General features: G+C 48.7%; 2 protein-coding genes across 2 annotated transcripts; both read right to left on the bottom strand.

Annotated features, from left to right (window-relative positions):
- Positions 1-11158: 11158 nt before the first annotated feature.
- Positions 11159-22847, bottom strand: LOC149912233 (rho GTPase-activating protein 32-like). Its single transcript, XM_090130956.1, has 5 exons — positions 22801-22847; positions 22300-22445; positions 21607-21811; positions 21325-21470; positions 11159-11166 (listed from the first exon to the last, which is right to left on the bottom strand). The coding sequence occupies exons 1-5, from the start codon at positions 22845-22847 to the stop codon at positions 11159-11161; spliced, it is 552 nt and encodes a 183-aa protein (XP_089987082.1).
- Positions 22848-24715: 1868 nt separating this feature from the next.
- LOC149912234 (rho GTPase-activating protein 33-like) lies at positions 24716-26467 on the bottom strand. The gene is made up of 4 exons (XM_090132371.1): positions 26368-26467; positions 25947-26024; positions 25179-25301; positions 24716-24997 (listed from the first exon to the last, which is right to left on the bottom strand). Exons 2-4 carry the CDS (start codon positions 25998-26000, stop codon positions 24860-24862), a joined length of 315 nt encoding a protein of 104 aa, XP_089988497.1. The 5' UTR covers positions 26001-26024; positions 26368-26467; the 3' UTR covers positions 24716-24859.
- Between the last annotated feature and the right edge of the window lie 1220 nt (positions 26468-27687).

Below are 27687 nucleotides of genomic sequence, written 5' to 3' on the forward strand. Positions count from 1 at the left end.
GTCTAAACACTGCCTATAATCGTGGTTATGCTAGAAGCATTTGGATTTATTGATCCTTAGTGTGATTACAATAACAAATCCAGATGCCCAGAGCCACATCCAGCCTGGCCTTGGCTGCCTGCAGGGATGGGGCATCCACAGCCTCCCTGGGCAACCTGTTCCAGTGCCTCACCACCCTCTGGCTGAAAAACTTCCTCCTCACATCCAACCTAAACCTCAACACCCCCCGTCTCAGTTTAAAGCCATTCCCATCTTGTCCCATCACCATCCACCCTCCAAAACAAAACACCTCGGCTGTTCAACACTGAAAGAGCAAAATAACCCACAGCTCTTACTTCCACTGTATGCATTTAATTCCAAACTTAAGGTCACAGGTTAATTACTCATGTGATCCTTCCTGACAGAAGAACTACTCGTAGTGATGTGTAGGAGTAAGGAACTGTTTGAAAAGGTCATGGACATATTAGAACTTGCAGCATTTATCTTAATAGATCCCTACATTGCAAAGCATTTTGTAAAACACACGTTACAAGTACTGTGCACTGGATTACACTATATCAAACTCTAAGTAACAATACAGGTTGCTTTTAAATCTACACTTACATGTTTTCTTCTAACTACTTTTTTTTTTTTTAAATGGTGAGTGTACCATTAATTCAAGACAAGAATTTTGTTTGTAAGTCGATCTCTATAACTGTTCTTGGCATCATTCTTTAGGATGAACTAGATACATGGAATTTGGCACTGGCTCCCCAGGGCAGTGGTTTGGCACTGAGCTGACAAAGGCCAAAGAGCATTTGCACAATGCTCTCAGACACAGGGCTTGACCCATAGGAGGTCCGGTGTGGAACCAGGAGGTGGAATACATGATCCTCGAGGTCCCTTCCAAATACAGATATTCCATGATCCTCTAATACTTATATTCCCAAGTCCTGTACACAGTGCTCAGATGCTTAATTGAAAGGTTCCATGAAACAGTGAGGTATCTATGTCCCTTTACCACCCAGTTATTCAATTTGCCACAGGGATCTTTTATCCAGTCACATTAAAAAAACACTCAAAGTATTTCCTTCAGTCTTCCATTCTGATAGAGCTTTCTGGAGCAAATAAAGAGTTGCAACTCAGAATGTCCACACCTCCCTTCCTGCACCCTGCATACTTTTTTCATTGCACTGTGATTACGTACCATTCTATTGTCACCCTCATTCTGTCATTATCTAGGCAGTTTACTGCCATTAAATTTTCCAGCAACAGATGCCCACATGTACAGCCAGCCTGGACTTATTTCCAATACTTACCTTTGTCCTGATGTCCTTGTAGGAGCTGGGACATTTCTCCATCTCAGCAGCAGAGGGCAGGAGGGGTCCAAGGTGAGGGCACGCTCTCCTCTATTTTTCTGGCACTCAAAGACAAAGAGAACAGGAAAACCAGATGTGTTTCCCTGCCCATGGCAAACACCAGCCTTTCCATCCTTACAGTCCTTCCTGCCATCAGCAGAGATATTTTGCTTTCTTGTGCCACTTCATCCCTTTAGCATCTGGCATTCTAACAAAAAAGTACTTACAAAGAATTTTAATATTTTCATATTAAATGTCAGAATTACAACCATTATGTTTACCAAATATTTAAAACGTTCAACCCAGTGAGAAGTGAATTGATGTTGCATTTAGCATTCAGATAAGAACTTGTAAAGGAAGTAAAAAGTGCTGCTTTCATAAACTATAGTCTCATTGTCAAGCCTTGCGCTGTCTCAGCAGATTATTACAGAATGTTCATTCAAGCAGGAATTAAGAGATGCGTCTGAATTGATAACAACAGCGAGTAATTAAGAAAGCTTGACTGCGGTCTGCTTGAGGATTCCAGTCTGAAGTGTGTTCCACCTGATGACAACTGGGAATGTCTTTCTCTCACCATTAGAACCATTGCACCTCTGACTAAACACATAGCTAATCACCACTGAAAACTAACTACATGTTGATTAACATTCAGAGAGATTGTGCAGGTGTCCTTTTAGGAACTGGCCTACAGTATGCTAAGAGGGATGGATGTGGGGACATTAGGATAACGTGCCCTCTGCCTGTTAAGACAGCCCCAGCAGAGCAGGTCAGCAGGCTGAAGAGCTGAGTGGGTCACCAGGGCTCAGAGACTTCACTCGGCCATCTGAAAGTTGATGGACTTCAGCCCAAGCTGCCCTTTTCCATGCAGGCAAGGAGGCCTAGAGAAGGTGGATCGGCACGGTTCTGGTGCAGACAGGGGCTGCAGTGTGAGCAGGCCTACACAGACAAGGCTGTGCCCACACAGAGTGACAGCAGCTTTCGCTGTGAGCAGATTCCCAGGGGGCCTGAGCCATGGCAGTTCTTGATGGCAGCATGTTCCAATCAGCCCTGGAAGTCTTCTCTGGACGTCTGTCGCATTCTGGAATCCACACTGAGGACGCAGTCGCTGTGTCAGAGCAGCTGGCAGAGTCACGGGGAACCGTGACGTAGTTGGCCCAGGGAGCAACAACAAGGCCTGCACTGCTCAGCCAGCCCAGGCCAAAGGGGAGCACGAGAGAGAGCAGAGGAGAGAGGGGGGGAAAGAGGGCCAGGAAGGAAAGGCCTGTGCCTGAATGGACGTGTAGCAGCAGCTGCTGACAGCAAACTCGGTGATGGCAGGGGCACAGCAGAGCAGTGCAATGCTGGCAGCTTCCTGTGTCTTTCACACAGGCACTGCAGACATGGCCAGCACTGGGAGATCAGCAGAACTGCTGCACACCTCTGCCAGCCCCGGCCAGAGGAGTGCAGAACAGTGAGCTGCTGCTGAGGGGAGAGAGGATGGCCTGAGAGCTGACCTGAGAGGCAGGGCTGGCTGTGTTACAGCAGCCTCTGTGTCCTCCTCCTGTGTCTGTGAGGGCCAGAGGGCCAGAAGAGAACATGCCCAGACAACGAAGCCCTGCTGTCCTCTGCTGCTCAGCTGGAGAGATGTTCCGCCTTCCTGAAGGACGCTGATCCAAAGGGAAGGAATCAAAGGAAGTCCAGGCTGGCTGTCCTTGTGGGCATCAGCTGCTGGCAGCTGCCTCTGTGCTGCCATGGGCAGGGCACAGCACACACAGTGTTTGCAGTTCCCTGTGTGACACTGGCCCTGGTGACCTGACAGCCATAGGGAGACAAGAGAAAGAGCTGCCTCCCTCTGCCAGATGAGGCAAAGGTGAGAATCCCAGAATCACAGCATGGCCCGGGTTGGAAAGGAGCTCAAGGTTCATGAATCTCCAACCCTTGGCTCTCCAAGGGTGCACAGGGGGCTTTGTTCTCCCTGTGGTGCAGCTTCAGTGCCAACTCACAGCTGAGCTGGTTGGCACACTGTGACAGCCTGCCGCTCTGAAGCTCTTGGGGCAGTGCTCAGTTCTTTCTGAAGTACTCTGCAAAATGCTGCTGTCATGACTGTCATTCTAAAGCTGATATTGTTTCTACCGCATCAGGCTTGCATGAAGCATCTCTGATCAACAGAGAAATCAGAAAAATTGCTTTTCCTATTGCAGTTTCCTTATAACTTGTGATGAAAGCTCTCAGTTTATTTTTGGCACCAGAAATCCTGGGATGCAACCAGGTTAGATAAGAAGTGACACTGAGTCAACAGTAAGGGAACACAGATGAGATAGCATCACACAGCTCTGGAAAAGATGTTCCAGCTCTGTGTCTACCTACACCTTCAGGAGATGAAAAGTACTGCCTTACTGAGGTGTCCTGGGTTGCAGGTTCTGTTAATCTCCATTTTTGGAAGAGCTGCTTGCAATAAATACCTTGTAAGGTGAATGAGCTTGATAGAAGTAGGGTGTGAAAGAGATGGATTTGCTGTTTCCCTGAAGGTGCAGGAGTATTGCTGTGCCTACAGTCAGTGAACAAGGCAGAAATCACTCAGAATGAGAAACAAAAGAATAAAAATCTTTTTGTGAGTGACAGCACGCCTGAATGAAGCACAAATCTAAACATTTAAAACAAGGCTTGGTGTCAAAGGGACTTGCAGTATTTCTCGTGAAGAAATATTTGATGCTTCTTTATGAAAGTCATCATAACAAAAGTGTACTGATGTCTTTGCTGAGGATTTCCTTGGTTCCAGCCTGAAGGTGTGCGCAGGCATGAGCAGGCAGTGCTGAGCTGCAGGTGAGTGCCTGTGTCCCACAGCAGGAAACCCGTGGATGTCTTCAGGGGTTTGAAATGGGCAGAGCTGTGAAACCTGCAGGCTTTCACTGAAATTGTCCTCTGCTTTATTTTGTAATCTTAGTTTCACCAATGCTTTCCAATATGATTTTCGTATGAATGCAGATACATGGGATAGGATTTAAAGTTTTTATGGTGCTGCTGTATAAATTTCTGTAGTCATCATAAGCCAATAAAAAAAATAAATGGCAATCAGGCAATCTATTAACAACCTGTGGCACGTGTCAAAACAATGAAATTCCTTGCAGGAAGACAATATTGCTATACAATAATGTGGCAATCCAAAACTGTTAATTATACTTGATGAGCTGGAGATAATCCTGAAATGCGGGACTTTGATCTTAGCCAAGAATAATAAAAGTTATTATCGTTCTTAAATGGGCAGCTGCTATCAAAAGCCTGTGTCTTATTTCCCTTTTGGTAACACTGGCTAAATCAGAGAAAGTGATAAAAGAATTTCATGACTGCAGCTTAGGGATTCTTTCCCACATGACCAGAAGTAATCTGTCCAAAAATGTCTGTAAATACTTTTTCTATATTCTTTGGCCAGATGCACTGATATTTGAGATGAATGGCAAAAACATTTTGCGTACATAGATAAGCAATGCAAATTTGCAGGATTGTTTTAGAGAAAAAAGCTCTGGTTATCTGATCGTTTCCATGCAGAAATAAGATTTACAGAAAAATTCTCATTATTATTATTCATGCATGAATAAGTTCAAAAAAGAGATGTGGGGGATGTTGCTTCAATTCCAAGTGATTGTAGGAAGGACTGTCAGGACGGAAAGGCTAGTGTCTGCCATGGGCAAAGAAACACTTCTGGTATTCATGTTCCCTTTGTCTATGAGTGCAAGAGGCCATGAGGAGAGTGTGCCCTAAACTTGGACCCTTTTTGACCATTGCAGCAGAGATGGAGAAGTGTTCAACCTTCTAGAAGGACTTCAGGACAAAGATATGTAATGAAAATAAGTCCAGGCTGGCTGTCCTTGTGGGCATCAGCTGCTGGCATCTGCATAGTTGTTGCTATGGGAATGGCAGAACAGCTGGAATGTTGCACTTCCTTGTGTGACACAAGCACTGGTGAATTCAAAGCCAGAGGGGTATAACAGAAAGAGCATCACCTCCCTGCCAGATTAGGGAAAGGTGAGTGGGATGTTGTTTCAATTAGTGCTGATGTCAGGAAGGACTGTAAGGATGGAAAGGCTGGTGTTTGCCATGGGCAGGGAAACACATCTGCTTTTCATTTTGTCTTAATCTTTCAGTGCTAGATCAATAGAAAAGAGTGTGCCCTCACCTTGGAACTCTCCTGCCCTCTTCTGCTGAGATGGAGAAATGTTCCAGCTTCTAGAAGGACATCAGGACAAAGATATGTAATGAAAATAAGTCCAGGCTGGCTGTCCTTGTGGGCATCAGCTGCTGGCATCTGCATTGCTGCTGGCATGAGCATGGCACAGCAGGTAAAAGATTGCTTTTCCTTGTGTGACACAGGAGCTCTTGACTTGAAAGCTAGAGGGATGCAATAGAAAGAGCTGCAACCACTGCCAGACATGGCAAAGGTGAGTGGGATGTTGTTTCAATTAGTGCTGATGTCAGGAAGGACTGTAAGGATGGAAAGTCTGGTGTTTGCCATGGGCAGGGAAACACATCTGGTTTTCATTTTCTCTTTCTCTTTGAGTGCCAGATAAACAGGGGAGAGTGTGCCCTAAACTTGGACCCCTCCTGCCCTCTTCTGCTGAGATGGAGAAATGTCCCAGCTTCTAGAAGGACATCAGGACAAAGATATGTAATGAAAATAAGTCCAGGCTGGCTGTCCTTGTGGGCATCAGCTGCTGGCATCTGCACTGCTGCTGGCATGAGCATGGCACAGCTGGTAAAAGATTGCTTTTCCTTGTGTGACACTGGAGCTCTGTAGTTCAAAGCAAGAGGGATGCAATAGAAAGAGCTGCAACCTCTGGCAGACATGGCAAAGGTGAGTTGGATGTTGTTTCCATTAGTGCTGATGTCAGGAAGGACTGTAAGGATGGAAAGTCTGGTGTTTGCCATGGGCAGGGAAACACATCTGGTTTTCATCTTCCCTTTGGGTGCCAGATAAAGAGGAGAGTGTGCCTGCAACTTGGTCCCCTCCTGCCCTCTTCTGCTGAGATGGTGAAATGTTCCAGCTTCTAGAAGGACATCAGGACAAAGATATGTAATGAAAATAAGTCCAGGCTGGCTGTCCTTGTGGGCATCAGCTGCTGGCATCTGCATTGCTGCTGCCATGAGCATGGCACATCAGGTAAAAGATTGCTTTTCCTTGTGTGACACAGGAGCTCTTGACTTGAAAGCTAGAGGGATGCAATAGAAAGAGCTGCAACCTCTGGCAGACATGGCAAAGGTGAGTGGGATGTTGTTTCAATTAGTGCTGATGTCAGGAAGGACTGTAAGGATGGAAAGGCTGGTGTTTGGCATGGGCAGGGAAACACATCTGGTTTTCATTTTCTCTTTCTCTTTGAGTGCCAGATAAACAGGGGAGAGTGTGCCCTCACCTTGGTACTCACCTGCCCTCTTCTGCTCAGAGGGAGAAATGTCCCAGCTTCTAGAAGGACTTCAGGACAAAGATATGTAATGAAAATAAGTCCAGGTTGGCTGTCCTTGTGGGCATCAGCTGCTCGCATCTGCATACTTGTTGCTATGGGAATGGCAGAACAGCTGGAATGTTGCATTTCCTTGTGTGACACAAGCACTGGTGAATTCAAAGCAAGAGGGGTATATTAGAAAGAGCATCACCTCCCTGCCAGATTAGGAAAAGGTGAGTGGGATGTTGTTTCAATTAGTGCTGATGGCAGGAAGGACTGTAAGGATGGAAAGGCTGGTGTTTGCCATGGGCAGGGAAACACATCTGGTTTTCATTTTCTCTTTCTCTTTGAGTGCCAGATAAGCAGGGGAGAGTGTGCCCTCACGTTGGAAGAATCCTGCCCTCTTCTGCTGAGATGGAGAAATGTTCCAGCTTGTAGAAGGACATCAGGACTAAGATATGTAATGAAAATAAGTCCAGGATGGCTGTCCTTGTGGGCATCAGCTGCTGGCATCTGGACTTCTGTGCCATGAGCATGGCACATCAGGTAAAAGATTGCTTTTCCGTGTGTGACACAGGAGCTCTTGACTTGACAGCTAGAGGGATGCAATAGAAAGAGCTGCAACCTCTGCCAGACATGGCTAACTTGAGTGGGATGTTGTTTCAATTAGTGCTGATGTCAGGAAGGACTGTAAGGATGGAAAGTCTGGTGTTTGCCATGGGCAGGGAAACACATCTGTTTTTCATTTTCTCTTTCTCTTTGAGTGCCAGATAAACAGGGGAGAGTGTGCCCTCACCTTGGACCCATCCTGCCATCTTCTCCTGAAACTTCCAGCTTGTAGAAGGACATCAGGACAAAGATATGTAATGAAAGTAAGTCCAGGCTGGCTGTCCTTGTGGGCATCAGCTGCTGACATCTGCATTGCTGCTGCCAAGAGCATGGCAAAGCAGGTAAAAGGTTGCTTTTCCTTGTGTGACACAGGAGCTCTTGACTTGAAAGCTAGAGGGAAGCAATAGAAAGAGCTGCAACCTCTGCCAGACATGGCAAAGGTGAGTGGGATGTTGTTTCCATTACTGCTGATGTCAGGAAGACTGTAAGGATGGAAAGGCTGGTGTTTGCCATGGGCTGGGAAACACATCTGGTTTTCATTTTCTCTTTCTCTTTGAGTGCCAGATAAACAGGGGAGAGTGTGCCCTCACGTTGGAACCATCCTGCCCTCTTCTGCTGAGATGGAGAAATGTTCCAGCTTGTAGAAGGACATCAGGACTAAGATATGTAATGAAAATAAGTCCAGGATGGCTGTCCTTGTGGGCATCAGCTGCTGGCATCTGGACTTCTGTGCCATGAGCATGGCACATCAGGTAAAAGATTGCTTTTCCTTGTGTGACACAGGAGCTCTGTAGTTGAAAGCAAGAGGGATGCAATAGAAAGAGCTGCAACCTCTGCCAGACATGGCAAAGGTGAGTGGGATGTTGTTTCAATTAGTGCAGATGTCAGGAAGACTGTAAGGATGGAAAGGCTGGTGTTTGCCATGGGCTGGGAGACACATCTTGTTTTAATTTTCTCTTTCTCTTTGAGTGCCAGATAAAGAGCAGAGTGTGCCCTAACCTTGGAACACTCCTGCCTTCTTCTGCTGAGATGGAGAAATGTCCAAGCTTCTAGAAGGACATCAGGACAAAGATATGTAATGAAAATAAGTCCAGGCTGGCTGTCCTTGTGGGCATCAGCTGCTGGCATCTGCATTGCTGCTGCCATGAGCATGGCACAGCAGGTAAAAGATTGCTTTTCCTTGTGTGACACAGGAGCTCTTGACTTGACAGCTAGAGGGATGCAATAGCAAGAGTTGCAACCTCTGCCAGACATGGCAAAGGTGAGTGGGATGTGGTTTCAATTAGTGCTGATGTCAGGAAGGACTGTAAGGATGGAAAGTCTGGTGTTTGCCATGGGCAGGGAAACACATCTGGTTTTCATTTTCTCTTTCTCTTTGAGTGCCAGATAAACAGGGGAGAGTGTGCCCTCACCTTGGACCCATCCTGCCCTCTTCTGCTCAGATGGAGAAATGTCCCAGCTTCTAGAAGGACTTCAGGACAAAGATATGTAATGAAAATAAGTCCAGGTTGGCTGTCCTTGTGGGCATCAGCTGCTCGCATCTGCATAGTTGTTGCTATGGGAATGGCAGAACAGCTGGAATGTTGCATTTCCTTGTGTGACACAAGCACTGGTGAATTCAAAGCAAGAGGGGTATATTAGAAAGAGCATCACCTCCCTGCCAGATTAGGAAAAGGTGAGTGGGATGTTGTTTCAATTAGTGCTGAAGTCAGGAAGACTGTAAGGATGGAAAGGCTGGTGTTTGCCATGGGCTGGGAAACACATCTGGTTTTCATTTTCTCTTTCTCTTTGAGTGCCAGATAAACAGGGGAGAGTGTGCCCTCACGTTGGAACCATCCTGCCCACTTCTGCTGAGATGGAGAAATGTTCCAGCTTCTAGAAGGACATCAGGACAAAGATATGTAATGGAAATAAGTCCAGGCTGGCTGCCCTTGTGGGCATCAGCTGCTGGCATCTGCATTGCTGCTGCCATGAGCATGGCACATCAGGTAAAAGATTGCTTTTCCTTGTGTGACACAGGAGCTCTTGACTTGAAAGCTAGAGGGATGCAATAGAAAGAGCTGCAACCTCTGCCAGACATGGCAAAGGTGAGTGGGATGTTGTTTCAATTAGTGCTGATGTCAGGAAGGACTGTAAGGATGGAAAGTCTGGTGTTTGCCATGGGCAGGGAAACACATCTGGTTTTCATTTTCTCTTTCTCTTTGAGTGCCAGATAAACAGGGGAGAGTGTGGCCTCACCTTGGACCCATCCTGCCCTCTTCTGCTGAGATGGAGAAATGTTCCAGCTTATAGAAGGACATCAGGACAAAGATATGTAATGAAAATAAGTCCAGGCTGGCTGTCCTTGTGGGCATCAGCTGCTGGCATCTGCATTGCTGCTGACATGAGCATGGCACAGCAGGTAAATATTGCTTTTCCTTGTGTGACACAGGAGCTCTTGACTTGAAAGCTAGAGGGATGCAATAGAAAGAGCTGCAACCTCTGCCAGACATGGCAAAGGTGAGTGGGTTGTTGTTTCAGTTGCTGATGATGTCTGGAAGGACTGTAAGGATGGAAAGGCTGGTGATTGCCATGGGCAGGGAAACACATCTTGTTTTCATTTTCTCTTTCTCTTTGAGAGCCAGATAAACAGGGGAGAGTGTGCCCTAACCTTGGAACACTCCTGCCCTCTTCTGCTGAGATGGAGAAATGTTCCAGCTTCTAGAAGGACATCAGGACAAAGATATGTAATGGAAATAAGTCCAGGCTGGCTGCCCTTGTGGGCATCAGCTGCTGGCATCTTCATTGCTGCTGCCATGAGCATGGCACATCAGGTAAAAGATTGCTTTTCCTTGTGTGACACAGGAGCTCTTGACTTGAAAGCTAGAGGGATGCAATAGAAAGAGCTGCAACCTCTGCCAGACATGGCAAAGGTGAGTGGGATGTTGTTTCAATTAGTGCTGATGTCAGGAAGGACTGTAAGGATGGAAAGTCTGGTGTTTGCCATGGGCAGGGAAACACATCTGGTTTTCATTTTCTCTTTCTCTTTGAGTGCCATATAAACAGGGGAGAGTGTGCCCTCACGTTGGAAGAATCCTGCCCTCTTCTGCTGAGATGGAGAAATGTTCCAGCTTGTAGAAGGACATCAGGACAAAGATATGTAATGGAAATAAGTCCAGGCTGGCTGTCCTTGTGGGCATCAGCTGCAGGCATCTGCATTGCTGCTGCCAAGAGCATGGCACAGCAGGTAAAAGATTGCTTTTCCTTGTGTGACACAGGAGCTCTTGACTTGACAGCTAGAGGGATGAAATAGCAAGAGCTGCAACCTCTGCCTGACATGGCTAACTTGAGTGGGATGTTGTTTCCATTTCTGCTGATGTCAGGAAGGACTGTAAGGATGGAAAGTCTGGTGTTTGCCATGGGCTGGGAAACACATCTTGTTTTAATTTTCTCTTTCTCTTTGAGAGCCAGATAAAGAGCAGAGTGTGCCCTCACCTTGGAACTCTCCTGCCCCCTGCTGCTCAGAGGGAGAATGGCCAAGCTTGTGGAAGGACATCAGGACAAAGATATGTAATGAAAATAAGTCCAGGCTGGCTGTCCCTTTGGGCATCAGCTGCAGGCATCTCCATTGCTGCTGCCATGAGCATGGCAAAGCAGGTAAAAGGTTGCTTTTCTTGTGTGACACAGGAGCTCTTGACTTGAAAGCTAGAGGGATGCAAAAGAAAGAGCTGCAACCTCTGCCAGACATGGCAAAGTTGAGTGGGATGTTGTTTCAGTTAGTGCTGATGTCAGAAAGGACTGTAAGGATGGAAAGGCAGGTTATTGGCCTGGGCAGGGAAACACATATGGTTTTCATATTCTCTTTGTTTTCCAGAAAATGAGGAGAGTGTGCCCTAATCTTGGACACCTCCTGCCCTCTTCTGCTGAGATGGTGAAATGTTCCAGCTTGTAGAAGGACATCAGGACAAAGATATGTAATGAAAATAAGTCCAGGCTGGCTGTCCTTGTGGGCATCAGCTGCTGGCATCTGCATTGCTGCTGCCATGAGCATGGCACAGCAGGTAAAAGATTGCTTTTCCATGAGTGACACAGGAGCTCTTGACTTGAAAGCAAGAGGGATGCAATAGAAAGAGCTGCAACCTCTGCCAGATATGGCAAAGGTGAGAGGGATGTTGTTTCAATTAGTGCTGATGTCAGGAAGGACTGTAAGGATGGAAAGGCTGGTGTTTGCCATGGGCACGGAAACACATCTGTTTTCATTTTGTCTTAATCTTTCAGTGCTAGATAAATAGAGGTGTGTGTGCCATCACCTTGGACCCATCCTGCCCTCTTCTGCTGAGATGGAGAAATGTTCCAGCTTCTAGAAGGACATCAGGACAAAGATATGTAATGAAAATAAGTCCAGGCTGGCTGTCCTTGTGGGCATCAGCTGCTGGAAACTGCATTGCTTATGCCATGAGCATGGCACAGCAGGTAAAAGATTGCTTTTCCTTGTGTGACACAGGAGCTCTGCAGTTGAAAGCTAGAGGGATGCAATAGAAAGAGCTGCAACCTCTGCCAGACATGGCAAAGGTGAGAGGGATGTTGTTTCAATTAGTGCTGATGTCAGGAAGGACTGTAAGGATGGAAAGGCTGGTGTTTGGCATGGGCAGGGAAACACATCTGGTTTTCATCTTCTCTTTGGGTGCCAGAAAAAGAGGAGAGTGTGCCTGCAACTTGGACCCCTCCTGCCCTCCTCGTCTGAGATGGTGAAATGTTCCAGCTTCTGGAAGGACATCAGGACAAAGATATGTAATGAAAATAAGTCCAGGATGGCTGTCCTTGTGGGCATCAGCTGCTGGCATCTGCATTGCTGCTGGCATGAGCATGGCACAGCAGGTAAAAGATTGCTTTTCCTTGTGTGACACAGGAGCTTTTGAGTTGAAAGCTAGAGGGATGCAATAGAAAGAGCTGCAACCTCTGCCAGACATGTCAAAGGTGAGTGGGATGTTGTTTCAATTAGTTCTGCTGATGTCAGGAAGGACTGTAAGGATGGAAAGTCTGGTGTTTGGCATGGGCAGGGAAACACATCTGGTTTTCATTTTCTCTTTGTCTTTGAGTGCCAGATAAACAGGGGAGAGTGTGCCCTCACCTTGGTACTCTCCTGCCCTCTGCTGCTCAGAGGGAGAAATTTCCAAGCTTCCAGAAGGACATCAGGACAAAGATATGTAATGAAAATCAGTCCAGGCTGGCTGTCCTTGTGGGCATCAGCTGCTGGCATCTGCATTGCTGCTGCCATGAGCATTTCACAGCAGGTAAAAGATTGCTTTTCCTTGTGTGACAGAGGAGCTCTTGACTTGACAGCTAGAGGGATGTAATAGAAAGAGCTGCAGACATGGCAGACATGGCAAAGATGAGTGGGATGTTGTTTCCATTGCTGCTGATGTCAGGATGGACTGTAAGGATGGAAAGGCTGGTGTTTGGCATGGGCAGGGAAACACATCTGGTTTTAATCTTCTCTTTGTGTTCCAGAAAAAGAGGAGAGTGTGCCTGCAACTTGGACCCCTCCTGCCCTCCTCGGCTGAGATGGTGAAATGTTCCAGCTTCTGGAAGGACATCAGAACAAAGATATATAATGAAAATAAGTCCAGGCTGGCTGTCCTTGTGGGCATCAGCTGCTGGCATCTGCATTGCTGCTGGCATGAGCATGGCACAGCAGGTAAAAGATTGCTTTTCCTTGTGTGACACAGGAGCTCTTGACTTGACAGCTAGAGGGATGCAATAGAAAGAGCTGCAACCTCTGCCAGACATGTCAAAGGTGAGTGGGATGTTGTTTCAATTAGTGCTGATGTCAGGAAGGACTGTAAGGATGGAAAGGCTGGTGTTTGCCATGGGCAGGGAAACACATCTGGTTTTCATCTTCTCTTTGGGTGCCAGAAAAAGAGGAGAGTGTGCCTTCAACTTGGACCCCTCCTGCCCTCTTCTGCTGAGATGGTGAAATGTTCCAGCTTCTAGAAGGACATCAGGACAAAGATATGTAATGAAAATAAGTCCAGGCTGGCTGTCCTTGTGGGCATCAGCTGCTGGCATCTGCATTGCTGCTGCCATGAGCATGGCACATCAGGTAAAAGATTACTTTTCCTTGTGTGACACAGGAGCTCTTGACTTGAAAGCAAGAGGGATGCAATAGAAAGAGCTGCAACCTCTGGCAGACATGGCAAAGGTGAGAGGGATGTTGTTTCAATTAGTGCTGATGTCAGGAAGGACTGTAAGGATGGAAAGGCTGGTGTTTGGCATGGGCAGGGAAACACATCTGGTTTTCATTTTCTCTTTCTCTTTGAGTGCCAGATAAGGTGAGGGCACACTCTCCCCTGTTTGGTACTCTCCTGCCCTCTTCTGCTGAGATGGAGAAATTTCCAAGCTTCTAGAAGGACATCAGGACAAAGATATGTAATGAAAATAAGTCCAGGCTGGATGTCCTTGTGGGCATCAGCTGCTGGCATCTGCATTGCTGCTGGCATGAGCATGGCACAGCAGGTAAAAGATTGCTTTTCCTTGTGTGACACAGGAGCTCTTGACTTGAAAGCTAGAGGGATGCAATAGAAAGAGCTGCAACCTCTGCCAGACATGGCAAAGTTGAGTGGGATGTTGTTTCAGTTGCTGCTGATGTCAGGAAGGACTGTAAGGATGGAAAGGCTGGTGTTTGCCATGGGCTGGGAAACGCATCTTGTTTTCATTTTCTCTTTCTGTGGCAGAAAAAGAGCAGAGTGTTCCTGCTAGTTCTAACTCTCCTGCCCTCTTCTGCTGAGATGGAGAAATGTTCCATCTTCTAGAAGGACATCAGGACAAAGATATGTAATGAAAATAAGTCCAGGCTGGCTGTCCTTGTGGGCATCAGCTGCGGAAACTGCATTGCTGCAGCCATGAGCATGGCACAGCAGGTAAAAGATTGCTTTTCCTTGTGTGACACAGGAGCTCTTGACTTGAAAGCAAGAGGGATGCAATAGAAAGAGCTGCAACCTCTGCCAGACATGGCAAAGGTGAGTGGGATGTTGTTTTAATTAGTGCTGATGTCAGGAAGACTGTATGGATGGAAAGGCTGGTGTTTGCCATGGGCTGGGAAACGCATCTGGTTTTCATTTTCTCTTTCTCTTTGAGTGCCAGATAAACAGGGGAGAGCGTGCCCTCAGCTTGGACCCCTCCTGCCCTTTGCTGCTCTGAGGGAGAAATGTTCCAGCTTCTAGAAGGACATCAGGACAAAGATATGTAATGAAAATAAGTCCAGGCTGGCTGTCCTTGTGGGCATCCGCTGCTGGCATCTGCATTGCTGCTGCCATGAGCATGGCAAAGCAGGTAAAATGATGCTTTTCCTTGTGTGACACAGGAGCTCTTGACTTGAAAGCTAGAGGGATGCAATAGAAAGAGCTGCAACCTCTGCCAGACATGGCAAAGGTGAGTGGGATGTTGTTTCAATTAGTGCTGATGTCAGGAAGGACTGTAAGGATGGAAAGGCTGGTGTTTGCCATGGGCAGGGAAACACATCTGGTTTTCATTTTCTCTTTGTGTGGCAGAAAAAGAGGAGAGTGTGCCTGCAACTTCTAACTCTCCTGCCCTCTGCTGATCAGAGGGAGAAATGTCCCAGCTTCTAGAAGCACATCAGGACAAAGGTATGTAATGAAAATAAGTCCAGGCTGGCTGTCCTTGTGGGCATCAGCTGCTGGCATCTGCATTGCTGCTGCCATGAGCATGGCACAGCAGGTAAAAGATTGCTTTTCCTTGTGTGACATAGGAGCTCTTGACTTGATAGCTAGAGGGATGCAATAGAAAGAGCTGCAACCTCAGCCAGACATGGCAAAGGTGAGTGGGATGTTGTTTCCATTGCTGCTGATTTCAAGGACTGTAGGGATGGAAAGGCTGGTGTTTGCCATGGGCTGGGAAACACATCTGTTTTACATTTTCTCTTTGTTTGCCAGAAAAAGAGCAGAGGGTGCCCTCACCTTGGACCCATCCTGCCCTCTGCTGCTCAGAGGGAGAAATGTTCCAGCTTCTAGAAGGACATCAGGACAAAGATATGTAATGAAAATAAGTCCAGGCTGGCTGTCCTTGTGGGCATCAGGTGCTGGCATCTGCAATGCTGCTGCCATGAGCATGGCAAAGCAGGTAAAAGATTGCTTTTCCTTGTGTGACACAGGAGCTCTTGACTTGAAAGCTAGAGGGATGCAATAGACAGAGCTGCAACCTCTGCCAGACATGGCAAAGGTGAGTGGGATGTTGTTTCAATTATTGCTGAAGTCAGGAAGACTGTAAGGATGGAAAGTCTGGTGTTTGCCATGGGCTGGGAAACACATCTGGTTTACATTTTCTCTTTGTGTGGCAGAAAAAGAGGAGAGTTTGCCTGCAACTTCTAACTCTCCTGCCCTCTGCTGATCAGAGGGAGAAATGTTCCAGCTTGTAGAAGGACATCAGGACAAAGATATGTAATGAAAATAAGTCCAGGCTGTCTGTTCTTGTGGGCATCAGCTGCTGGAAACTGCATTGCTTATGCCATGAGCATGGCAAAGCAGGTAAAAGATTGCTTTTCCTTGTGTGACACAGGAGCTCTTGACTTGAAAGCTAGAGGGATGCAATAGAAAGAGCTGCAACCTCTGCCAGACATGGCAAAGGTGAGTGGGATGTTGTTTCAATTAGTGCTGAAGTCAGGAAGACTGTAAGGATGGAAAGGCTGGTGTTTGCCATGGGCAGGGAAACACATCTGGTTTTCATTTTCTCTTTGTGTGCCAGAAAAAGAGCAGAGTGTGCCCTCACCTTGGACCCATCCTGCCCTCTGCTGCTCAGAGGGAGAAATGTTCCAGCTTCTAGAAGGACATCAGGACAAAGGTATGTAATGAAAATAAGTCCAGGCTGGCTGTCCTTGTGGGCATCAGCTGCTGGCATCTGCATTGGTGTTGCCATGAGCATGGCACAGCAGGTAAGGGATTGCTTTTCCTTGTGGGACAACTGTTAAGCCATTCTGATTCACCCTTTGCATCCACAGCATACAGTTTTTTCCCACACTGCTGTTTCTATCCAGCAGTGTGCATATGTGCAGTGCTACAGATGTTGGTGGTCCTGCCTGTGGCAGGGGGTTGGAGATTCGTGATCCTTGAGGTCCCTTCCAACCCGGGACATTCTGTGTGTGTGTGTGTGACTGGCTAAACACCAATTGTTGCTAGCTCAGCAGGTATACTGCTAATTATTGAACGCCTGACAGCTGCTTATCAACACTTGGCCACTATTTCTGGACAGCTGCTCATCCCTGAAGAGAGAGAAGTTTGGAAGGAGGACAGAGGGGAGTCTCTTGATGCCTGCCTGTTGCATCCCAACCTGCCCACAGAGTGAGTCACTTCGGCCTTGTGTGGAGGCCCTGGCTTCTTTGGAGTCTGTTTTTCTTTTGCTGAGCTTCTCCTATCCAAACAGAATGGCCTTACAACATGCTTTCTGGTCCTGAATACTATACCCATGCAATTTGTAACTATTACAGTTCTGTAAGTGAGAATTGATCACATGATTGAACAACTGTATTTCTAAAATATGTTATGAAATAACTTCTTTTTACTAATACTAATAAAGTCTTTCTACTTTTTCAAACTGTTTCTAAGGGCAAATTACAAAACACATGGTGCTGTACTGCTTCAGAGCAATCCCACATTTGATAGCCAGTGCAGAAACAACATTCCATCCTACAGCATTAGCTAGTTCAGAGGTACCAGACGTGTATCTGGATATGGCTGTTGTGCATAACTGGGGCTGAGGGATCAGAAATGACAGCTCCACTCTTGGAGACCACAGAACTGAAATGGAAAGATAAAATAGTTGCAGGGCAATTGTTCTGTGTGCCTGAAGCAGGGACCGATTTATGGGGGAGAGATTTAACAGTTAAATGAGGATTACAGCTGCAAGTCTGTGAAACAGATATCAGGTGTCAATGAATGTGTTATCAGCTGTGATGAAGAAGAAATGAATCCAAAGCTGTGGGCAGGGGAAGGAAATCGGGGTGGACTCACAATTTTCCCTTACAAAGAACTGCCCAAGGAGGGAGTGGAGCTGTGAAACAGCAACAATATCCCATAGCCTTAGAAGGGAGAGTGGGTCTAAAAGCTGTAACACAGACAGTGCTTAAGGATGGTCTTCTGGAACCTTGTCTGTGGCCTTATAACACCCCAATCCTGTCGGCACGGAAGGCAGACGGCACGTATCGGCTGGTGCAAGATGTAAGGAAATGACTGAACCCGTTCTCAAAAGACAGCCTGTGGTTCCTAACCCCTATACCCTAATGAGTCAGATCCCACACGGGCAGCAGTGGTTTGGTGTGAGAGACCTCAAAGATGCTTTCCGGACAGCCTTTGGACTCAGAGAGAAATGGCTGCGTTTGTATGAGGACACATTGTAATCCTATCGTGATTCGTGATGATACTGTAGATACTGGAACTCGTGCTAATCCTTGTCTTGGCAGCATTTGAAGCAAGCAACTGGTGCTGCTGTCACCTGCAGATGCTTCAGAGCTCTTCAGCATGGACTTCCTTCCTCCCATCAGCAGCTGCTCCTGCACTGACCTTCATTCACACTGGGATACCATCTGCTTCCAGCAGGAGCTGACCTGCGAGACAGAGAAAGGAAACGTGGGATGAGCACCAATGCAGAAGCACAAGGCTGTGTCACCACCACGTCTTGCAGCCTTGGGAAGTCAGCTGCAACTGCAGCCTTGGTCAGAATTACAACGGGCACCGTAAATTAAGTGTGACCTCTGAAGTTGTTGCCATGATCAGAAATAGACGCTGAAATCGCTCACATAACTGTCGGTGGTTCCCTCCAAATTCTTTTGCTTTGGGGAACAGATGGACTCGGAATGGAAGGACACGAGAAAAATGACATCTGTTTGAGCTCAGCAGACTTGAGAGGTGGGCCTGGGTGAACCTCATGAGGTTCAGCACAGCCAAGTGCAAGGTTTGGCATTTGGGCCGGAGGAATCCCAGGCATTCTTTTGTCATCGTGGTGGTTTCCAATAGACCCCAACAATGAGACATCAGGTCGCCGTGTGGGCTCCTGGGTGACACTGCCATTTCCCAGCCATTGCAGCCTAGGGGCAAATAAAGTAAAATACTTCAGAAAGATCTCACACTGATTGCATATTTTACTGTTCTTTTACACAAAACAGAAGGGGAGGGCAGCAGATGCATGCAGCTGCATCAACACCCTGGGTGCTAAAGGAATGGAAAGACAGAAACATCAAATATCAATGCCTTATTCTAATGCAAGGAGGGAAGCTTTTTTCAATGTTACTTTTTATCATTTAAAATAAGCAGTTGGCACTCTTAAAGGAAAATCCTGGGCCCCAAGTTCTGTCAGTGTGGCAATCTGGACTCAGCTGTGAATGATCCAAACAGTCTGTTCCAGATTTTAACATCCCTTCTATGCATTCACAAGTTTTCTCTCTTGACTTCCCCTTACAGCCGTTAAATGCCAGCAAAACATCCCACAAACACTCCTTACCTCTGTGCACACAGGCACCCATCCAACCAGAGCCATCAGTCATTCCCAGCCATGCGCTCTTCCTCCAATCATGGTCAGCATCACACGGCCGTCACGCAGCTCACTTGACTCAGTTTTTCTCTTCTTTCTGGAGGTGTCCTTGCTTCTCAGCCTTACCTTCTCGTGATGTTTATCTCGCTCTGCAGCTCCTGCTCTGAATAGGCTTTCTTGGATTCCCGCATGACAGGCACAAAATGCAGCCACAGCCCCTGCCACCAAGGTCAGCTCTTCAGCACACATTACCTGAGGAGCACTTGGCAACTCCTGCAACCTGAGCAGTGCCAGGAAGACTGTTTCACTTCTGCTTCTCCTGGCTCAGAAATTCATTTTCCTACCTAGAAAATGGAAAAAGAAAGAAAGAAAAAAAATCCTGACATAAGCAGACACAATTGATACTATGGAATTCTGGAAGGCAAGGGATTTGCCCTCTATGATGAGAAGTTGACTGCAAAGAACTAAGAATAGCCATGACCAGGTTGTAAACTTGTGGGTAAAATTAGGAAGTGCAGCAGTGCAGGGCTTCTGGAGGTGAGGGTCTGCTACAGCCGCCTGGAAAGAGAGCCTGTTGGTGGGAGCTGCTTACTGCAGCCAGCAGAAGCATCGCACTCACTGACTCTCATCCTGATGGGGGATTCCAGTCAGTCTGGGAAATCAGCATGGCTGGCTGCAAGCAATCTGACAGACTCCTGGAGTGCAGTGAGAATCACTCTGTGGTGCAGGCATTGGGCACAGCAAGCAGAAGGGAAGCATTGCTGGACATGGTGCACACCAGGGGTTACGACAGGAGGCAGTCAGGGCTGCAGTGACCATGCCCTCCTTGAGTTGGTGATCTCAAGGAATGCGGGCCTGGCAGGAAGCAAAGGCAGGAGCCTGAACTTCAGGAGAGCCAGCTGCAGGCTGTTCCAGGAATTCTTGGACGAGATCCTCTGGACAACTGTTTGTAGGGGCAAAGGGATGGAAAAGAGCTGGTCACTTTCTCAGAAAAAAACTTGCTCAGGTTGCAGGCTGAGCTGCAGGAGAGGAAGGGGAGGAGGTGCCAGCACGGCTCTGCACGATGCTCTGCCACACTGGGCAGCTTGATCATGGCTCAGCAGTGGGATCAGACGAGGAGAAGGGGAGAAGGAAATCAAGGATGGGAGGGAACCATCAGACACAGTCAATAAGTGTCTGTGAAGTCTTGCAAACCAGAGATTCCCAGGTTGTTTCTGCTTTTGCAGCATTTGTGTGGTGCAGGGTGAGCAAAAGGTTCTGCTGCTTGATTCTTCTGCAGGAGCCGCCTAAAAGGGAAATGGCCACTGAGCTGCAGACCAAGCAGTACTGCCTGACGTTGGCCAGGGGGAGCTTCTCCTGCCGCAGTGTGCTGATGACAGGTCTGGAGATGTTCTGCACGGCCAGCTCGTAGGTGGGAGCCAGGAAAGGACATGATGGGAGGAGGGAGGTGTTAAGCAACATCCAAGGCATCAAAATGCATCAGAAGGCCCTGAAAAGCATCACAAAGCCACAGCCAGGAAGCTTGGGAGTATCATGAGCAGCATCCAGGATGCGAGAGATTATTTGCTACCATGCCAAATGGTAGCAGAGCTCCCCCTGCAGACATCCCAAAGCCAGACAAAACAGGAACAAACCCGGAGCTGTGCTGCACGCACCCCACAGCCACAGCATTGCAAGCTGGGGTGCCTTGCTGTGTGCTGCATTCATCCCAGTCCGTGTGAATGAAGACTCTGGAGGCAGTCAAGGCGTTGATTGAGCACGAGTGTGCTTTTATTATTATATAAAGGACAGGAGGGTGTGAGAGGTCCACGGTGAAGATGGGACTCATCCTGTCTTGTCATGGAGAGAGTGGCTCAGAGCTCTCAGTGCTGCTGTCCGGTGCCTGGGACTGGAGGTCTGATTGAAAGTCCCCCTGCAAAAGGCTCTGCTCCTCTTCACTGATGCTGACCTGCTCCTGCATGGAGGTGCTGCTGTCGGGGCACTCACACTGTGCTTCAGATGGGCTGCACTGCAGAGACTCTGGGTTAAAATCCACACTTGTGACTGTGGTGTCTGGGAGGCTCAGGTCAGCAACTTCAGCAGAGCCAGGTGTAATGAGAGCATGGACTTCGATGAGCTCCTTCTCTCCATTAATGTTGTTAGATGGAAGGCTGCTATTAGAACTGCAGCAATTTGTGCTTCCTATGAGCTCTCCACTGATGGAAGCACAGAGAGCATCCTCGCTACTTGCCCTGGATCTTATGGCTTGGCAAGGGCTCGATTCACCTAGAAAGGATACACAGGGGTTAGTGTCAAACTTTCACAAGCTGAATTACGACAGTGGTACTTGATCAGGGGTGAAGATTTAGGCACGGGATTGAACGCTAGAAAGAGATACATGTGCAGAGCAAGCTTGAATTGTATGTTCCTGAAAAGCAGGGATTTGGAAGCTGCATTTGCACCCTTACCTGCCAGGACTACCACTGCTGTTTCTGAGGGCTGCCTGGCATTGCGCTGCAGTTGGCGTTTGCTGCCAGAGGATGGCTTCCTGAGGCTGAAGCAGCAACACCAACTGCTAGCTGGTGATTCCTCAGTCTTGCTGGGTGGATTTTGTCTGGAGAGAGAAAACAGCCAATGCTGTGAGTCTTGGCAGCAGTTGCTTGTTCCTAGCACTGCCTGGTTTCTGCAGGAAAACACAAAAACCCACCCAAACAATGATGCTAGGTGCTGGAAAAGAAAGTCCTCTTTACCTGTCAGATGGAAAGTCAACGACGGTGTGGAATTTGCCCTGCCCAGCTGCAGGGCTTTCTTCCACTTCAATGTCCCTGCTGCTCTCTGTTACCACAGAAGAGGTGCTGTGGCCTCGCCTCTGTGCCTGTGCCTCCTCCAGGCTGAGCAGCTTTGTGGCAGCAGAAGAGACCCCCACAGACTTGGGCCCTGGGAGAGAATTGTGCCCTGTCAGGGAAAACCACAGGTAAGAGCGAGGATCAGAAAGCAGCAGCACAGCCACCACAGTTCTGGGGGAGGTGCTGTATTTTTCTCAGGCTTGCTTATCCGAGCCACTGGAAGAAGAGGAGCCCAAAATAACCATGTGGGAAGAGGTGTGTTTATGGCAAAGGACACGGTCATCATTAAGAGCAGCTTACTGTATCAAAATAGGCAAGGAAAAACCCAAGGAAATGGGGGCAGGGAACTGAGAAAGCTTCGCTGCCACACTTGCATCAAGCTTTTCCTGCGTGCAAACCATAATAATGACGGTTTCCTCCTTGTGAAGTTTGGGCTTGGACATTCTCAGCATCCAGCAACAGGATGCCATACCCTAATGGAAGTCCAGAGGTCTGCTGTCCCCTTGATGGTAAAAGAGTATCTCAAACATCCTGGAGAAGGCCTGCATTTGATCAAGGTGTCAGGTCAAGATCAAGCTAATGGAGGAAGACACTCACCTGCTGCATCTGCAATGTCTGCTCCGGATTTGGAGCCGAAGAGGACGTCGGTGTGGTTGATGATGAATTCCACCACATCCGACTGCGTCTGCAGCTCCATGCAGGCAGCTCTTCCGCTGGCGCAGGCAGACTCGTTCTGCTGTGATCTGTAGAAAAGGCAGATTTTAGAAGTCATTTCTCCAAGACCGTTTCCCCGAGTCTGAATTGTTGCAGCCAAAAGCTGTCAGCTGAGGCTCTGGAGACTTCCGCAGTGGGCAATCAGTGATGCCACTGCAGAAATTCCCCTGGATGATCAAGGACACGTCAGTCCCATCTCAACAAGACTGCAGAAATTGTCACCTAGACATTGTGCCCGTGGGGATGGAGAACAGCTCAGGCTCCTGCTCTTCTGTCAGCCACAGATTTTACAGGAGAAGAGCACATTTGATGGAGAAAAAGAGAGGACTGTTTTTTTTTTTACTGGAGAACAGAGGAAGCGTTGAAACAGAACCAGAAGTTTACCTTAAGAGGTTTGGAGCCCACACAATGGCTAGGTTCTTGGCATGCATGTTTGTTATCGTGGAGCTCCCAGCCAGACACGCCAAGTGTCTCATCAGATACTCCAGAGTCCTGGAAAACAAGAGAGGCAAACGTTCAGCACCAACGAGCATGCCGTGCTGCAATTCAGAAAGACAAAGCCTGGAACCGCATCGTTGCCCTCTGCAATGCAGCAGGGCTGAGCTCAGCACGCTGAGGGCAGCACTGACCTGTAGTGAGGAGCGGGCAGCTGCTGGATGACGTCCTGCATTCTGAGCAGCCGCTCCTCCTCTGTAGCGGCACCAACAGCATCCTGGAGTAGTGCAGAAAGGGAGCGAGACACCAATCAGGCTAGTACACCACTGCGAGTAAACCTCGTGGGGCTGACAGCAAAAGGGCCTCCGAGCTGGGGCACTGCTGCAGCCATCTGCCAAGAGGCCCAGGAAGAGGGAAATGAAAGACGTGGCCTTGTGCTTACCGAGAACTTGCCGTACAGCTGGTGGGTGAGCAGAGGGTTCGGGAGCTCCCTGAAGTACATCTTGCAGAGGGAGCTCACGCTGTGAATGTCACGGACGGTGAGCTCAGGAATCTGCTCCGACTCAAATTCCTGCCTGGAGAGAGGGACGCAAACCCGGTTGAGCGAGAGGAAGGCAAGCCCAAAGCCACACCAGATGCACTCAGGCTGTGTCAGTCGCAGCACTCTTACCGCAGTCTCTGGATGTTGGACGCGACGCCGGACAGGCGGTATATCCCCTGCACCACGCCGTGCTGCTCAAGGAACTCAGCGCAGCTCTGGAGGACCTGGGGGACTGAAGAACACGTGCCAGCCGTCAGTGGAGCTCCTGATTCAATCGTGCTGCAGGCTGTGCTTCACATCCCATCCACTAAGCCCAGCCAGGCTTGGCTGAAGCAAATACAGATGTGCTTGTCTCTTAGGAGCATCCGCCTCACTTTATCCTTCAGCCATCAACTCCCATTACACGTGTCTCCATGGCTATCAGCCTGCCCCCTGCTAGATATGAGCTCCCTTTCATCCTCTTTAGATGCCCAGCAGAGGAAGATCTCAGGAATGGGCTGCTCCTTACCATCACGACCGGAGTGGAGAAGATGCTCTCCCAGGTCACAGCCAAACACCCTTTCCTTCTCCACCTCCCGCTCGGTCGGTTTCTTTGGGCGGGCCTTCACCAAGGAACGAAGGAAGGTGAGGATCTTGCTGCGTTTCTTGGGCACTGCACAACAAAAGGAAGAAACCAGGTCATTTCAGGTCTGGCTCCGTTGGACGAGGCCGAGCACAGCACATTCTACAGGGCACGTCAGAACGGGAAGAACATTACCAACCAGTACATACAAAAAGGGATTTTCCCCATCTCTGGAGGAGCCCAAGGCCAGGTGGGATGGGGCCCTGGGCAGCCTGATCTAGTCTCACATTAAATGTGGGGGCTGGGAGACCATCCTGAGGCAGGAGGGTTGGAGCATGATGATCCCTGAGGTTCCTTTCCATCCCAAGCCATTCCATGAGTATTCTATAGTTTCCCCAAGTCCAGTCATAAACCCAGGAGGATTGGGCCAAATCTCTGCCCCATGGTGTGCATGAAGAATCATCAACCCAGAGGACAATGTGGGATGGATAAAGGAGGTACTAAACATGGAACGCACCCCAAAAAAGACTTCATTTTGCTTCCCCACACCATCAAATGTAACATCCCTACCTGGCTTTGGCACTGAGTTGATGAGTGCCTCAGGAATGTTCTTATTAATCAGTTCCACACACTCCCCTGGAAAAAATCCAACCTGTAACAAGAAGAGAAGCCAACTATTGCATGCAGCACTTCTCAGGTCTGAACTGTTAAACCAAAAGCCACATAACATTTCCCTCGGAACGTGCTTGCCTGACGTTCCATAAGACTATCCAGCAGAAAATGGCCATAGTTCAAAGCATAAAGGTAATAATTTTTCAACATTTGCAGCCATCGGCAAGGTCCCCTGACACCGACACAGGGAAACTGTTTACGTCCATTAGGCATCCTGTGCATGCAGAGCAGCTCTAAGCTAAGATTCCTGCCTTTACTGCAGTTGCACTCTCCAGTCTGAAGCTTGTGCCTACCTGGAAGCCGAGCTTGCCTCTCCACCAGGGGGTCAGCTCCTTTGGTGGCATGTCGATGACACACACGATGTCTCCCACCTGCAAGAGATTGCAACGTCAATCCCAGCTTCAGCACAGCTGGGAGGAAAGCACAGCTCAAATGTATGCATTCTTCTGCACTGCCAAACATGGCCGAGACTGAGAGCACTTGCACCAGTGCAGCTCTGAAGGCATTTGCCATTGTAAAATTGAGCAACAAGGAACGCCTTGAACTGCTTACCTCAAAGGAGAGTTCATCCGCTGCCTGGGCAACGTATCTCTTAATAGCATGGGCAGCAGCAATAGCTGGAACATTCACAGGTGCCACCTCATGGTCTAGCAGGGGCTTCCCCTTGTTCTCAGCCTGAAACAGAGAGCACAGGCCACGGTGAGGAGCTGGGAACCAACAAGGAGGATTTCAAGGTGAGGAGCACATCTGCAGAGAAAGCTGCAGGAAATGCACTCGGTCCTTATCATGGGCACTTCAGAAGGAACTGCAAGTCTAATAACGGCTGTTTCTCTCCCTGGTGTGCAGCAGCCACACGCCAGCAAAGATGCATATCTCCCCATCCAGACTAATCAGCAATGGCACTGACGCAGACAGGTGGCCTTGTGTATTTTGCCACATCCTTTCCTGCGCTCTTTGTGCAGGAAGGCTGACTGTTTCAGATGCTAGGAGACCGTGAAGAGGGAAACCAAAGCTACGGCTGCAGTTACAAGGTGCAAACAGTGCCATTGCAAGCACAAAGCAGCTCTCTTGAGCAGTCCAACCAACAGCGAGGCCAAACAGAGCAGAGAATGATTGTTGTTTCTGCAGCCATTTCAAGGGAAAAGTCAGTAGAGGACAAACACAACACCCGAGATGGCTCTGGTACTTTTATAAACTTGCCACGCTTGCACTACTGTCTTGCCACAGAGGAGCTCTCTTGGAAAGCAGGACAGCACATCTGCGGCTCACTCTGCTGGCTGCAGTCAGGGAACAAAGACCAATCAGAGCTTCATACTCTACCTCTGTCCATGCCAGGTCAGGCCCACAGCTGATCTCGCTGCACGCCACAGCCATCAGCGTAGGTGTGACAAGCTGGAACTGAAAAGAAACACACTTTTGTTTTCTCTGTTCACATCTCTGCTGTGCTCCCTACAGCTGTCGGGCACACTCACACAGCCCAAGCACGCCTGCTGGTGTCCCTGGTGATGCTGTGCAGCTCTGCACAAGCTGGGGCTGGGACTCTTTGCCTAAGGGATTGGTTTCCTGTAGACCAGCTGGTCACAGCACCACAGACAGCATCCTTCTGAGGGCTGAGCTGCAGAGCACGTGGAGAAAACCCACACGTGACCAGCGTCCCATCAAAGCTGGATGAGGCTGTGTTACCAAACACGGGGCGTCACGGGCTGCTAAAGCATGTGGGGGGACAAACCATGGCAGGTACCTGGCAAGAGATCAGAACGAGGGAGACAAATCTCACGAATCCGCAGCCGTTCCTTGTCACTTTGCTCTGATCTTCCACGAGCAAAAGCTGCAGCAGGGAAGCAGGCAGAGGGTGGAGAGAGGAGAGAGAAAGAGCAGGTCAGTTTGCTTCCACGGTTTAGCAAAGACTACAAGGGAAAAACCAAAATCTGCCCTCCCCCAACTTAAAAACTTAAGTTTTCAACTTAAAACCATTTCCCCTTGTCCTGCAGTTATCTACCCTTTCAAAGAGTTGATTCCCCTCCTCTTTTTAGGCTCCCTTTAGGTACTGAAGGCTGCCATGAGGTCACCCCACAGCCTTCATTTCTCCAGGCTGAGCAAGCCCAGCTCCCTCAGCCTGTCTTTGCAGGGGAGGTGCTCCTGTCCCCTGATCATCTCTGTGGCTCGCCTCTGGACCCTCTCCAACAGCTCCCTGTCTTTCTGGACACTGTACTGCAGCTGGGGCCTCACAAGAGCAGAGCAGGGGGGGACGATCACCTCCCTGTCCCTCATGGCCACCCCTCTGCTGATGGAGATAATGTGATCCTATGAGCTCCGCCAGCCAGCAGTTCTCAGCACTCACTGTCCCCCCGTCTCTCCCACACTGTCTCAGCTTACCTACAAGGTGCTGCACAGGACGGTGTGAAGACAAAGGGACGCAGTCGGTGCACAAGTGCAACAAGCGAGCTGCTCAGTCAGAGCTCCAGCGCTCCAATGAAGGGACGCAGCACGCACTGCTCCTCCCCTCATTCTAGCCCTTATGACATCACTGAGGGCCACCAGGCTGCTCCACCACGACGGACAGGGTGGGGAGGCAAGACCAGTCACAAGGGCAGAAGATTCCAACAGCCCAGCCCAACGTTCTGGAATCAGGGGCTGCTTGGAATTCTACCCCAGCCAAATCCTGGAGAAGCTGGCACGGGGTCGTCATGACCAAAGCGCAGGACCTGGCGCTTGCTCTTGTTGAGCCTCGCACAACTGGCCTCAGTGCATCCCTCTGGAGGGCCTTCCTGCCCTCAGCCAGATGGACGCTTCCTCCCAGCAGCGTACCTTGCAGTGCTGGGCCCATGTCAAATCCACACTAGAGTGGGTTTTGTTACATTCAAGGGCATGTTGCAGCACCCATCTATTTCACCTGGAAGGAAATAAAGCAGGAGATGGGAGAAACACAGAACTACTGCCAGACTGCTTTATCCCTTTCTCAGCCCAACTTCCCTTGCCTCATCCCCTACCCCAACTCCTGGATGATGCCCACGGGCTGATAGTTGGATCTCAAATCCATAGGACTCCTTTCACAGGACTC

This window comes from Phasianus colchicus, chromosome Z (assembly GCF_987193195.1).
Source record: "Phasianus colchicus chromosome Z, bPhaCol1.hap1.1, whole genome shotgun sequence".
NCBI classification, from domain to species: domain Eukaryota; kingdom Metazoa; phylum Chordata; class Aves; order Galliformes; family Phasianidae; genus Phasianus; species Phasianus colchicus.